The 14,383-nt window shown below is 39.0% G+C and overlaps 1 protein-coding gene across 3 annotated transcripts in view; it reads right to left on the reverse strand.

Annotated features, from left to right (window-relative positions):
• The window catches only part of ccnt2b (cyclin T2b), a 40,615-nt gene that overhangs the window by 10,858 nt on the left and 15,374 nt on the right, over positions 1-14,383 (reverse strand). For 2 of the 3 annotated variants that reach the window (XM_061889899.1, XM_061889900.1), the window contains 2 exons: positions 2,076-2,138; positions 1,634-1,679 (listed from right to left, as the gene is read on the reverse strand). In XM_061889899.1, the coding sequence (XP_061745883.1) occupies positions 1,634-1,679; positions 2,076-2,138 (109 nt within the window). Of the gene's footprint in view, positions 1-1,545; positions 1,680-2,075; positions 2,139-14,383 lie in introns of all 3 variants that reach the window. The other variant, XM_061889901.1, reaches the window with a different exon arrangement.

Here is a 14,383-nt window from a genome sequence, read left to right on the forward strand (position 1 = left end):
AAGGAAAACTCACACCCAGTGGGACGCCGGTGACAATGATGACTATGAGAACCTTGGAGAGGAGGAAGGCAATGGATCAATGTTATTATGAATTATTGACCTATCCAAGGTTCCCATAACTTCCTATCAAATATTCCACTGAGAAAAATATTTTTGGTGGAAGATTTTGCAAGTTTAGTAAATATATAACCAAAAAATCTATATATTGTTGTTTTCTTACTGTAACGAAAATGAACTGAACCGTGACCTCGAAACCGAGGTACGTACCGAACCAAAATTTTTATGTACCGTTACACCCCTAATATTCACACTTTGCACTATTATATTACACTTTTAAGCATTTCTTAAATATTCCTTATTTTTGCTTCTTCATTTTAGGAGCTTGTTCAATGTGATTTTACTATTTTGTTTACAGGGACTGAGTTTTTTTTTCCATGCTTGTGTTGACATTTCCTTTAGCTGCTGGGTTATAATCAGAGTAAAGTTGCGTTTTCAATAAAAACGCTTGTATTTAATAGATTTTTACTTCTGAACGCGTATCAATATCGACCGATCTAAAACGTTTACATCACGATACAGTTTCCAGCCTCAGTGTGCACCATAAAATGTTAGTGTGTCTCCTCATAATAACACAATAACTGAGAATGAACTGCGAAAAAGCCACAATCAGATTGCAGTGGAGTTTGGCGGGGGAAAGCTCTCTCACTTGGGGTGAAAGTGGCCCAATAAAAAAAAAAGAACTGGGCTGCATCTATTTCAACACTTCCAGGAAATGTTCTACTCAGGCTACCATCTGAGTGTTTTAGAGCTATGCACTCGCTACCAAACAACCGTGAGAGGTAAAGGGCACCACTACATCCCATGCTGTGCGTCCAACCCCTCTGTGCCAAAGTTTTACGGCAGTGGTTCTCAAATGGGGATACTTGAAGGTATGCCAAGGGGTACGTGAGATTTTTTTTAAATATTCTAAAAATAGCAACAATTCAAAAATCCTTTATAAATATATTCATTGAATAATACTTCCACACAATATGAATGTAAGTTCACAAACTGTGAAAAGAAATGCAACAATGCAATATTCAGTGTTGACAGCTTGATTTTTTTGTGGACATGTTCCATAAATATTGATGTTAAAGATTCCTTTTTTTTGTGAAGAAATGTTTAGAATTAAGTTCATGAATCCAGATGGATCTATACTGCAATCCCCAAGGGGGGCACTTTAAGTTGATGATTACTTCAATGTGTAGAAATCTTTATTTATAATTCAATCACTTGTGTATTTTTCAACAAGTTTTTAGTTATTTTTATATCTTTTTGTCCAAATAGTTTAAGAAAGACCACTACAAATGAGCAATATTTTGCACTGTTATACAATTGAATAAATCAGAATCTGATGACAATGTGCTGTATTTGACTTATCAGTTTTTTTCAACCAAAAATGCTTTGCTCTGATTAGGGGGTACTTGAATTAAAAAAATGTTCACAGGAGGTACATCACTGAAAAAAAGGTTGAGAACCACTGCTCTCCGGTACACAAGAGCCTACCTGCCGCTTCTGCACAAAGTGTTGGACACATGAAGGGGCATTCTATAGTGTGCCATTAACAGTGCAATAATGTGAACAGGATAATAACCTGTTGGTAGCCATGAAATAGGAAGTCTGTGCCAAATCCTTGCTTGCTGTAAAAGGAAGGAGAAAGTGGTTTTTAGAAGGCAGTTGATGAGTTGCTACAACACAATCATGCTTATTTTGGGGCGTGTCATGGTTTCACATCCACAGCCTCATGTAATCATTTCAATTGCATTTTAAAGGAATTAGTAAAAGCTGAAACATACAATTGCCCGAGCACTTTTAGCACCGTTACTACCAAAGAGGCTTTGAATGCGGGGAAGCCGTGACACCCCCGATGTCTGTACATTAGCACAAAGCGTGCTTCCTTTCAACCCCCCCAGTTACAATTCATGCAGCTGTCCATGAGAAACTTGAGTTTCAAAATGAGACTGGGCACTAAGAAAAGGTTAGACTCTTACAGGAATCAATCATCACTCAGTTAGAAAGTGAGAAAAGAGCAGTACCTCTTACGAGCTGGGAACACCTCACAACATCTGTGTGCGGATGGTCTATCGTAATTTCAAAACCTGCAATAAAGACAGTGAAGGAAGGAGAATTAACTTTCGTGGAGAACAACAGCCGAAGGTTTGATTTGTTGAAAGTAAGTTAGGTATTGTTTACTTAGGATCCAATACAAGTCATTTGGACATGGTGTCCAAACAGTGACTTGAAGAAAGGAAAACATATGAAAGGGGAAGATTATCACCAGACCTATGTAAGCGTCAATATTTACCTTGATGGTGCAGAAAAAAGACCATATATTTTTTTAACCGATTTCCGAACTCTAAATGGGTGAATTTTGGCGAATTAAACACATTTCTGTTTATTGCTCTGGTGGCAATGACGTCAGAACGTGACGTCACCGAGGTAATACAGCCGCCATTTTCATTTTCTACACATTACACACACGGCTCTCAGCTCTGTTATTTCCTGTTTTTTTGACTATTTTTTGGAACCTTGGAGACATCATGCCTCGTCGGTGTGTTGTCGGAGGGTGTAACAACACTAACAGGGAGGGATTCAAGTTGCACCGAAGATGTGAAAGTGTCTGCCGCCAGACCCCCATTGAATGTGCTGTAGTGTCTCCACATTTGACCGGCGATGACAGACATGGCACAGAGATGTATGGATAACCTGCAGATGCATTTGCAATGATAAAGTCAACCAAATCACAAAGGTGACTTTTGTTGATGTTGACTTATGTGCTAATCAGACATATTTGGTCGCAGCGTGACTGCCAGCTAATCGATGCTAACATGCTATTTACCGGCGGTGCTAAAGCAGACATGGCACAGAGATGTATGAATAACCTGCAGATGCATTTGCAACTATATTACGTTTCCTTCCACCCACATTTAATGCGAAAAAAACACTTACCAATCGACGGATTTTAAGTTGCTCCATTATCACAAAATGCAAAAGTCCTGATCGTTTGGTCCGCACATTTTACCGGCGATGCTAACGCAGCTATTCGGCCATGCTATGGCTATGAATGGCGTCAATAGCTATTCGCTCAATAGCTTCAGTTTCTTCTTCAATACTTTCATACTCCAACCATCTGTTTCAATACCTGCGTAATCTGTTGAATCGCTTAAGCCGCTGAAATCCGAGTCTGAATCCGAGCTAATGTGGCTATATCTTGCAGTGCTATTCCCATTGTTTGTTTACCTTGGCAGCACTGTATGAGGTCACAGGGAAATGGATAGTGGTTTCGAAGATAGCGAAAATAAGGCACTTTAAAGCTTTATTGAGGGATATTCCGGGACCGGTAAAATTTAAAAAAAAAATTCAAAAAATACAACGAGCCACTGGGAAATGATTTTTATTGTTTTTAACCCTTTTGAAATTGTAATAATGTTCCCCTTTAATAGTGTTCTCCCGATTGGTACTGGTAGCAAAACATATTTCAATACTTTGATACTTTTCTAAATAAAGGACGCCACAAAAAAATGCATTATTGGCTTTATTTTAACAACAAATCTTACATTACATTAAACATATGTTTCTTATTGCAAGTTTGTCCTTAAATAAAATAGTGAACAAAGAAGAAAACTTCTCTTTTAGTAGTAAATAAACAAACAAAGGCTCCCGATTAGTCCGCTGATGTATGTAGTAACATTGTGTCATTTTCCATTGTATTATTTTGTCAAAATTATTAAGGACAAGTTGTATAAAATGAATTATTAATCTACTTATTCATTTACTGTTAATATCTGCTTATGTTCTCTTTTAAAATGTTTTATCTCCACTTTTGTTAAAATGTAATAATCACTTATTCTTCTGTTTGGATGCTATACATTAGTCTTGGATGATACCACAAATGTAGGTATCAATCCGATACCAAGTAGTTACAGAATCATACATTGTGAATTAGTGTGAATTAAGTGGATTATATTTATATAGCGCTTTTCTCTAGTGACTCAAAGTGCTTTTACATAGTGAAAGCCAATATCTAAATTACATTTAAACCAGTGTTGGTGGGCACTGGGAGCAGGTGGGTAAAGTGTCTTGCCCAAGGACACAACGGCAGTGATTAGAGTGGCGGAAGCAGGGATTGAACCTGGAACCCTCAAGTTGCTGGCACGGCCACTCTATCAACCAAGCTATACCGCCCCACAAAATTGGTCATACTCAAAGTCCTCACGTGTACAGGGACATTTTTCTTGAGTTTATAAACAAAATATAAATTTTTAAAAAAGGAAAAAAGATTTTGCGATGCTAAAAAATATCAATGTTATGATAGCAGTGAATTATATTTATATAGCGCTTTTCTCAAGTGACTCAAAGCACTTCACATAGTGAAACCCAATATCTAAGTTACATTTAAACCAGTGTGAGTGGCACTGGGAGCAGGTGGGTAAAGTGTCTTGCCCAAGGACACAACGGCAGTGACTAGGATGGCTGAAGCGGGAATCGAACCTGCAACCCTCATGTTGTTGGCACGGCCACTCTACCAACCGAGCTATACCGCCCCAGTATCGACTAAATTGATTTAATTAATAAATTAATTTAAAAGTTGTAATTTTCTTGAGGGAACTCTGCTGAAGGAATCATCCATCCATCCAATTTCTACCGCTTATTCCCTTTTTTGGGGTTGCGGGGGGCGCTGGCGCCTATCTCAGCTACAATCGGGCGGAAGGCGGGGTACACCCTGGACAAGTCGCCACCTCATCGCAGGGCCAACACAGATAGACAAACAACATTCACACTCACATTCACACACTAGGGCCAATTTAGTGTTGCCAATCAACCTATCCCCAGGTGCATGTCTTTGGAATCAATAAAGTACTATCTCTCTAAATACGCTCCTGTACTTGGTATCATTACAGTGGATGTCAGGTGTAGATCCACCAATGGCGTTTGTGTACATTCTGACGCCGGTGAGGTACGGTGTGTAGTGAAACATGTTTAGCTATTCCTCGTCCTGCAGGGATGATACATGTAAGAAACTTACTTTATTTGTCGCCATGGAGACCAGGATTAGTGATTTAGAAGTAGCTAAAACACTGCCGACTGCAGCTAGACTTTAGCTGCTAGCTAGCTAGCCATGTCTTAAATCGCCTCTTCCTGTTGGCGTTTCAGTGTTATAACTTCACGTTTATTGTTAGTTTTAAAGCCAAAATTTGTCCGTTCTCCCTTTTCTGTCTACACACTGTGTCTGCTTGTAAAAACCCCGTTTCCATATGAGTTGGGAAATTGTGTTAGATGTAAATATAAACAGAATACAATGATTTGCAAATCATTGTCAACCCATATTCAGTTGAATATGCTACAAAGACAATATATTTAATGTTCAAAATGATAAACTTTTTTTTTTGCAAATAATCATTAACTTTGGAATTTGATGCCAGCAACACTTGACAAAGAAGTTGGGAAAGGTGGCAATAAATACTGATGAAGTTGAGGAATGCTCATCAAACACTTATGTGGAACATACCACAGGTGTGCAGGCTAATTGGGAACAGGTGGGTGAAATGATTGGGTATAAAACCAGCTTCCATGAAATGCTAAGTAATTCACATACAAGGATGGGGTGAGGGTCACCACTTTGTAAGCAAATTGTCGAACAGTTTTAGAACAACATTTCTCAACGAGCTATTGCAAGGAATTTAGGGATTTTACCGTCTACGGTCCGTAAAAGCATCAAAAAGTTCAGAGAATCTGGACAAATCACTGCACGTAAGCGATGATATTACGGACTTTTGATCCCTCAGGCATCAAAAATGAACATCAGTGTATAAAGGATATCACCACATGGGCTCAGGAACACTTCATAAAATCACTGTCAGTAACTACAGTTGATCGCTACATCTGTAAGTGCAAGCTAAAGCTCTACTATGCAAAGCCAAACCCATTTATCAACAATACCCTGAAACCCCGCCGGCTTGGCTGGGCCCGAGCTCATCTAAGATGGACTGATGCAAAGTAGAAAGGTGTTCTGTGGTGTGAAGAGTCCACATTTCAAATTATATTTGGAAACAGAGGACGTGGTGTCCTCCAGAACAAAGAGGAAAATAACCATTCGGATTGCTATAGGCGCAATGTTCAAAAGCCAGCATCTGTGATGGTATGGGGGTGTGTTAGTGCCCAAGGCATGGGTAACTTACACATCTGTGAAGGCACCATTAATGCTGAACGGTACATACAGGTTTTGGAGCAACATATGTTGTCATCCAACCAACGTTATCATGGACGCCCTTGCTTATTTCAGCAAGACAATGCCAAGCCATGTGCTACAACAGCGTGGCTTCGTAGTAAAAGACTGCGGGTACTTTCCTGGCCCGCCTGCAGTTCAGACCGGTCTCCCATCGAAAATAAGTGGCGCATTATGAAGCGTAAAATACAACAGCGGAGACCCCGAACTGTTGAACTACTCAAGCTCTACATAAAATAAGAATGTGAAAGAATTCCACTTTCAAAGCTTCAACAATTAGTTTCCTCAGTTCCCAAACGTTTATTGAGTGTTGTTAAAAGAAAAGGTGATGTAACACAGTGGTGAACATGCCCTTTCCCAACTACATCGGCAAGTGTTGCAGCCATGAAATTCTAAGTTAATTATTGTTTGCAAAAAAAAATAAAGTTTATGAGTTTGAACATCAAATATCTTGTCTTTGTAGTGCATTCAATTGAATATATGTTGAAAAGGATTTGCAAATCATTGCATTCAGTTTATATTTACATCTAACACAATTTCCCAACTCATATGGAAACGGGGTTTGTGCGCTGTTCCTCTGCTCGTAAAAAATCAACAATGACACGACATGACCACGGCGGGTGGGTGGGGGTCCGGTACTTTCTAGACGCGGTGGAATATCGAATATGATTCATTAGTATCGCGGTACTATACCAATACCGATATACCGTACAACCCTACATTCAAATTCTGCCCCAAAATAATCCCTTTTATATTTTTTTGTGATATATTGGACGGAATAGCTTTCTAAATATTTCATTATTATAAATAAACATCCATCCATTTCCTACCGCTTGTCCCTTTCGGAGTTGCGGGGGTGCTGCAGCTTACAAATTGTCAATAATATTACAGTCAGGCCTGGGTGGTTAGTCAGTAAATCAATTAATCCAACTATAACTTCGCTGTCATCTATAAATGTCCGCGTGTGTTTGTTTTATTCGTCTTTTGCTTTCAAACAGGGTACAAGAGGGGTTCACTCTGTGCATCGCTCTGAGCATGTTTTAGAGATGGGATTTACGGCTCTTTGACAGGAGCCGGACCTTGCAGATCCTGTTCCTTTCAAAAAGACGTCCAAAAGATAGACTCATTATTATAGTTTATTTTTTTTCCCAAGAAAACAATCACTAGTAGCAGTTACACAATAAGATGTAGATTAGAACAATTTAAATGTACACCAATATTACTCTATTAGTGGGAATTATTCACAAAGTTACTATGTTTTAGTTCTGTTGTATTTTCATTGTAAACATTGCATAAGTCGGTGCTATATTCCCATGCTTTTTTCGACAGTGACATCACTCGTTTTGAATTCTTTTTTACAAACGGAAAATACATTTAAAAAAGTACAAATAAAAATTGGGACATAGTACAAAGATGAATACCAAATAGTATTACCCTACCTAGTAAGGACGTGACTACAACAACTCACGATAGATTTACAATTGCTGGGGCTGCGATTCGATTCAAAATCCGTTTTCAATTCAACACGATTCTCTTCAAAGTGATTTTCACAATATATTATTCTTTTTAATTCTACTGAAACTTTTGCAAAACAAATTATAAGTTACAAAATCTCCTCTTGGCTGCTGACGTGCAGCTAGGAAGCGCAAAGATGGCCTAAAGAACGCATTTTTAATAATAATAAATAAATATAATTCAGGATTCCGATGTGAACTGATTTTTACCAGCCCCCCTCCTAGTGTGTGTAGTTTGAAATACTTTTCGTATCCACTGCAGAAAAAGGAACCAGAAAAGTGAATTCGAACACTCCAATGTTTTTTTGTTGACGATGACTCATTTTCAAGTCCACTCGCCAGTACAGTAAACGGACGTACATGGAGCGTGGGCAATTAAAAGAATTGCTCCCAAACAAACGCCTCGCTACTGCAAATCATCTCTCATCGTACATTTAAAAGAGCCATTAAATGACAGGCCTCGAATTTTAACTTTTTAAGCTCAAGGCAAGGGGTGCCTTATATTTTAGGGCACCAAGGCAAACATTATTTTATTTTGGGCTAGGGGCTCCAACTATATATATATATATATATATATGGAAGTATATTTTTAAAAAGAAATATGTCATATAGGAATTAACTATACACAATAAAACAATAAGAAAAAGACGTGTCACATGAATGTTTTTTGAAGTTATACCTTTGTGACATTGAAAAAAGACCCTTGTGTCTACTTTTTGATATTAAAATAAAACACAAAGCAGTTTGACTCATGAAGATGAAGTCTAATAAACAAGCTTTGTTCTTCTCTTGGTTCAGTACAACAGTTTGGCCAACAAAAAGAAAGAGTGATACCTCTCACATCGAATACACAATCCTCACAGCCTGCTTTCAGTTCGATAAGATGACAAAACATTTTAGCTAGTATTATTTGAAGACTGATACAGTTTGCAGTTAAAAAAATAGAGGAGCATCCCAATCCACAAAGTAAAGACTTTAGAAACAAGTTGCGACAACGTTCACGACATATCGCCCGCTACAAAACATCAGTTTTCTCCTTTGCTTGACCCACACTTTGAATGTGGGTCAAGTGTGTCTGTCTCCAATATTGCCCACACCTGTCTCCATCTAAACACAGCAGTGCGCTTTTATACGAAGATGACGTTAAACCAAGCGCTTGGCTCCGTTTACTTCGATTGGAAATTTTCGGAGCAACATCTGTGTCCTTAGTCTGCCATTATTAGCAAGCCAAACGACGCTAGTGCGCGTGCGCCTGACTTAATGTTGCCTAAAATGCATTGATAAATGACAGTTTTTCTGTAATTGAAAAATGAAGACGGCATTACTAACCGTCTGGAATTTTATCGCAAATTATCATTATATTAACAAATAAAAACTCAAGAGCGGTCCCGGCATGTTCTTGAAGCAGATTTTGGTCAACTTTTGTAGGGCTTACGGCAAATTACGAGGGCGGTCGCGGCTTTTGCCAAAGTTGCCCTGGTTAAATTCCAGCCCTGAAATGACCTATTTCGTTTGTGAACGAAACACGTTTCTCGCGTGTTTATTCTATGGCAGAATTAAATAGAGTGAATCGCTTTTCACTCATCCACAATTTGTGTCCTGGTGGGCAGAAAAGGGACTGCTCGCTTACACACAGAATGCACGGGTGCCGATTTTGTTGGAAAGTGATAGCAACAAAAAACAACCAAACAAAGCACCCGTCACTATAGCTCAATGGCTCATTTTAGTGCCACTAAAGCAGTGTTGCAAGGTATAATTATGTTCTGATCTGCAGGTCGGAACATATTTAACGGGGGCTCGTCCAGGATCTGACCCGGAATCTCTCTCACGCACACTAAACCCTGATCTTGCTTGTGTTGCCATTGCAGTGCCACACAAAAAACTACTACGAAGCACCTTTGAATCCTCTCTTGTACATTGGGTTTCTTCCCATCTCGCTGTAACACAGTAGCAGTGTTTGCTATGCCTTCACTTACTAGTGGGCGAACCGCCACAACCCAAACAGATATTAGAGAAGTTACTGTTACAAGATATTAGGGGGCCTCACCACTGTGTAACAAACGCCACAGTAAACCCCGCAAGATCTGACCAAACCATCCGTTCTCTGCTCGCATGAGCTTTCAGCCAGAGATGGTCATTACTTTGCTATCCAAGCAGGAAGAAAGTGAGTGTGAAGGACATGGCTGAGAAGAAGTGGATGATATTCACTACATAAAAAATTAAAAATCTAAATAAAAACCATGATCGTCTTGGCGCAGCAGTTGTAGCATAGCACTGCTAGTCGGCACGATATCGAAGCAGAATAAGTCAATAACTTGATAATGAATACTAGTTACTTTCAATAGGGGACGTTGATTGCGATGTGTGTTTACAGTTAATGAAAGGATATTTTTCATTTTCGTATGATCATTATTGCAAAATAGTTTTTATTAATGTTTACAAACTCACAAGACTCTGGATACAGGAAAGCTTGGAGGCTCAAAACCTAATAATTTAAATCGGTGCCAATTCATGCTGTGTGATATGCACACAAATATATACATGATAAAAAACATGTTTCTCGGACTATAAGGCGCACTTAAAATCCTTTTTTCCCTTCAAAACTTGACAGTGCGCCTTATAACCCGGTACGACTAATGTAAGGAATAAGTTAAGTTGAGCTTTCCCACCTCTTTTATTTGGTACATGGTGTAATGATAAGTGTGACCAGTAGATGACAGTCAAACAAGAGGTAAGTGTAGGCTGCACTATGATGGCAATAAGACTCAAGAAAACACCAACATTCTAAATGTTTCAATGAAAATATAGAACATTACATACGGCGCTCCAAAATCTATCAAAATGTTTTAGTACGACTTTGGTAAGCTATGAAGTCGCACCGCTAGATGTGCTTTAACATATAAAGTATTATTATGGTGTGTGTATAAGGTAAGACATATCTGGCATTTTGTTTCGCAATATTATGCAGAAGCAAATTTCTTACCTTCTGGTACCTGCCTATCTGTATTTGGGATCTGCATAAATCCTGAAAAATTGTGCGCTTCCGCCTTTGTAGTCCGTGGCGAAAGTAGTCGATAAGCTTCTTCTTTTTCTCTATCTTCTTGATATGGGACATTCATCCTCCGCTGTTGCCATTTCTAAGATATAGTAGTGTAAAGTTCATACTTATATCTGTCAGTAAACTCGCCATGAAAGCGCTAAAAAACACACCGTTGTAATGAGTTTACATAATTCGCACAGGGAACTTTAGTTATTAGAGAGTTCCGGTCGGACATTTTTTCACGGGACACATTTCACACATTGTTTCTGAATGAGGAGGTGCTGCTCCGTTATTGATTGAAGTAAAGCCTGAATGTCATTAAAACAGTTAGCTCCATCTTTTGACACTTCTTCCACTCCCGTCCTTGCACGCTACACCGCTACAATAAAGATGGCGGAAAGAAGACGCCCTCGAAGGTGAGCCACGTAAATAAGACCGCCGACAAAACGGCGCATCCGGAAGCGACTGTCAGAAAGCGGCTTGAAGATGATCTGTAAAACATCAACTATGCAACATTTTCACCAAAGAACCACCATTTCATGTTATGTAGACCACAAGTTTTTTCAATGTAGAAAAAATATATAATAATACGGCTCTTTTAATGCGCTCTATCATCCAGTGCGCCTACATATTAAAAAAGATAAAAAATAGACTGTTCATCGGCAGTGCGCCTTGTAATAATACGGTGCGCCCTATGGTCTGGAAAATACACGTATGTATACAAACACATATATACCTGCATGTATATACACACACGAACACACATTTAAAATATGATATATATATATATATATATACACACATGAAAAATTAATACAATAAAAAGTATTACATATAAAATGTAGTACTAGCCCTTCTTTTCGAGAGTGTATACTATATAGTATGTCAACATATTACAAAACCCAAAACCAGTGAAGTTGGTACGTTGTGTAAATGGTAAATAAAAACAGAATACAATGATTTGCAAAATCCTTTTCAAACTATATTCAATTGAATAGACTGCAAAGACAAAATACTTAACGCTCGAACTGGTAAACTTTGTTATTTTGTGCAAATATTAGCTCATTTGGAATTTGATGCCTGTAACATGTTTCAAAAAAGCTGACACAAGTGGCAAAAAAGACTGACAACGTTAAAAGAATGCTCATCAAACACTAATTTGGAAAATCCCGCAGGTGAACAGGCTAATTTGGAACAGCTGGGTGTAGGGCTGGGCGATATGGCGTTTTCTTAATATTTCAATATTTTTAGGCCATGTCACGATATTCATCTCGATATTTTGCCTTCGCCTTGAAAGAACACTTTATACATATAATCACAGCAGTATGATGATTCTATGGGTCTACATTAAAACATTCTTGTTCATACTGCATTAATATATGCACATTTTAAACATATATGCAGAGAGGGAAATCACAACTAGGTCAATTTACCAAAACTGTATTTATTAAACAGTTATTAGGCAGTGCCACAAACATTCATGTCATTTTCAAAACAGAATGTGCAAGATTGTCAGAAAGATTTTAAAACAAACTATTAATGCACTTTTGTGCATGATGTCACTAAGATGACATATCAGAACAACACTAAATTAAAGTGTACTTTCTGTATAGAACGCTACTACAATAGTTTAAAATAAAAAAGTGCACTTTTGTGCATGATGTCACAAGATATTTCAATAACTGTCAAATAAAAATGAGCTGCATAATAGGAAATCCAAGTGTATGTCCTTCGCTATGAGGTAGGTTCCTGCGGACGTTATCGCCTTCTGTTGACTATTGTTTTCCACGGTGTTGATCTGGAAAAGGTTTCTTCTGCATTTTTGGGTGTGGCACTGGACCGGAAATGTTGACATGCAGAGTTTCAAGCACTCATTCTCTAGTGAGTGACTTTTCAAATGATGCTACAAATTAGCAATAATGCTACTTTTTGTAGTAACGCTTTTGCTGCATACTTTACATATTACGGTTGTCTTTTCAACATATTCCCGCTTGAAGCCAAACCACCGCCAGACGATGGAACCTGTGCTGTTTTTCTCGAGAATTAATCAATCTTCCTTCATTTCTTACCAGATTTGCACCTTTTTTCTCTCGTATTACCACTCACATCGCACTGCTAGCACCACAGCTAACGTTACCCATGCTGCTACCGCTCTGCTTCGCGAGGGCGTATCACATTGCATGTGTGACAGTGGGTGACGGATGTAAGAAGGTGCGGTTGTTTCATCTCTCTGTGAGGAGAGACAAGGAAGAATGACAAAAGCCTGTAGTGTAATGCCCGCAGCTAAGAGCAACTGCGTGAGAACATATACTCGAAAATCACGATATAGTCATTTTCTATATCGCACAGAGACAAACCCGCAATATATTGAGTATATTCGATATATCGCCCAGCCCTAGGTGGGTGCCATGATTGGGTATAAAAGCAACTTCCATGAAATACTCAGTCATTCACAAACAAGGATGGGGCGAGGGTCACCACTTTGTGAACAAATGCGTGAGCAAATTGTCCAACAGTTTAAAAACAACATTTCTCTACAAACTATTGCAAGGAATTTAGGGATTTCACCATCTACGGTCCGTATTATCATCTAAAGGTTCAGAGAATCTGGAGAAATCATTGTACGTAAGCAGCAAGGCTCAAAACCAACATTGAAGGCCTGTGACCTTCGATCCCTCAGGCGGTACTGCATCAAAAATCGACATCAGTGTGTAAAGGATATCACCACATGGGCTCAGGAAGACTTCACAAAACCACTGTCAGTTACTACAGTTTGTTGCTACATCTGTAAGTGCAAGTTAAAACTGTACTATGCAAAGCAAAAGCCGTTTATCAACACCAGCCAGAAACGCCACCGGCTTTGCTGGGCCCGAGCTCATCTAAGATGGACTGATGCAGAGTGTAAAAGTGTTCTGTGGTCATTGTTTTTGGAAACTGTGGATGTCGTATCATCCAGACCAAAGAGGAAAAGAACCATCCGGACTGTTATAGGCACAGAGTTCAAAAGCCAGCATCTGTGATGGTATAGGTATGTACTACTGCCTAAGGCATGGGTAACTTACACATCTGTGAAGGCACCATTAATGCTGGAATATACATACAGGTTTTGGAGCAACATATGTTGTCATCCAAGCAACGTCTTTTTCATGGACGCCCCTGCTTATTTCATCAAGACAATGCCAAACAATGTGTTACAACAGTTTGGCTTTGTAGTGAAAGAGTGCGAGTACTAGACTAGCCTGCCTGTAGTCCAGACCTGTCTCCCGTTGAAAATGTGTGGCACATTATGAAGCCTAAAATACCACAACTGAGACCCCAGACTGTTGAACAACTAAAGTTAAAGTACCAATGATTGTCACACACATACTAGGTGTGGTGAAATTTGTCCTCTGCATGTGACCCATCCCCTTGATCACCCCCAGGGAAGTGAGGGGAGCAGTGGGCAGCAGCTGTGCTGCGCCCGGGAATCATTTATGGTGATTTAACCCCCAATTCCAACCCTTGATGCTGAGTGTTAAGCAGGGAGGTAATGGGTCCCATTTTTTAATAGTTTTTGGTATGACT

This window comes from Nerophis ophidion, linkage group LG27, assembly GCF_033978795.1.
Source record: "Nerophis ophidion isolate RoL-2023_Sa linkage group LG27, RoL_Noph_v1.0, whole genome shotgun sequence".
In the NCBI taxonomy this organism is placed as follows: domain Eukaryota; kingdom Metazoa; phylum Chordata; class Actinopteri; order Syngnathiformes; family Syngnathidae; genus Nerophis; species Nerophis ophidion.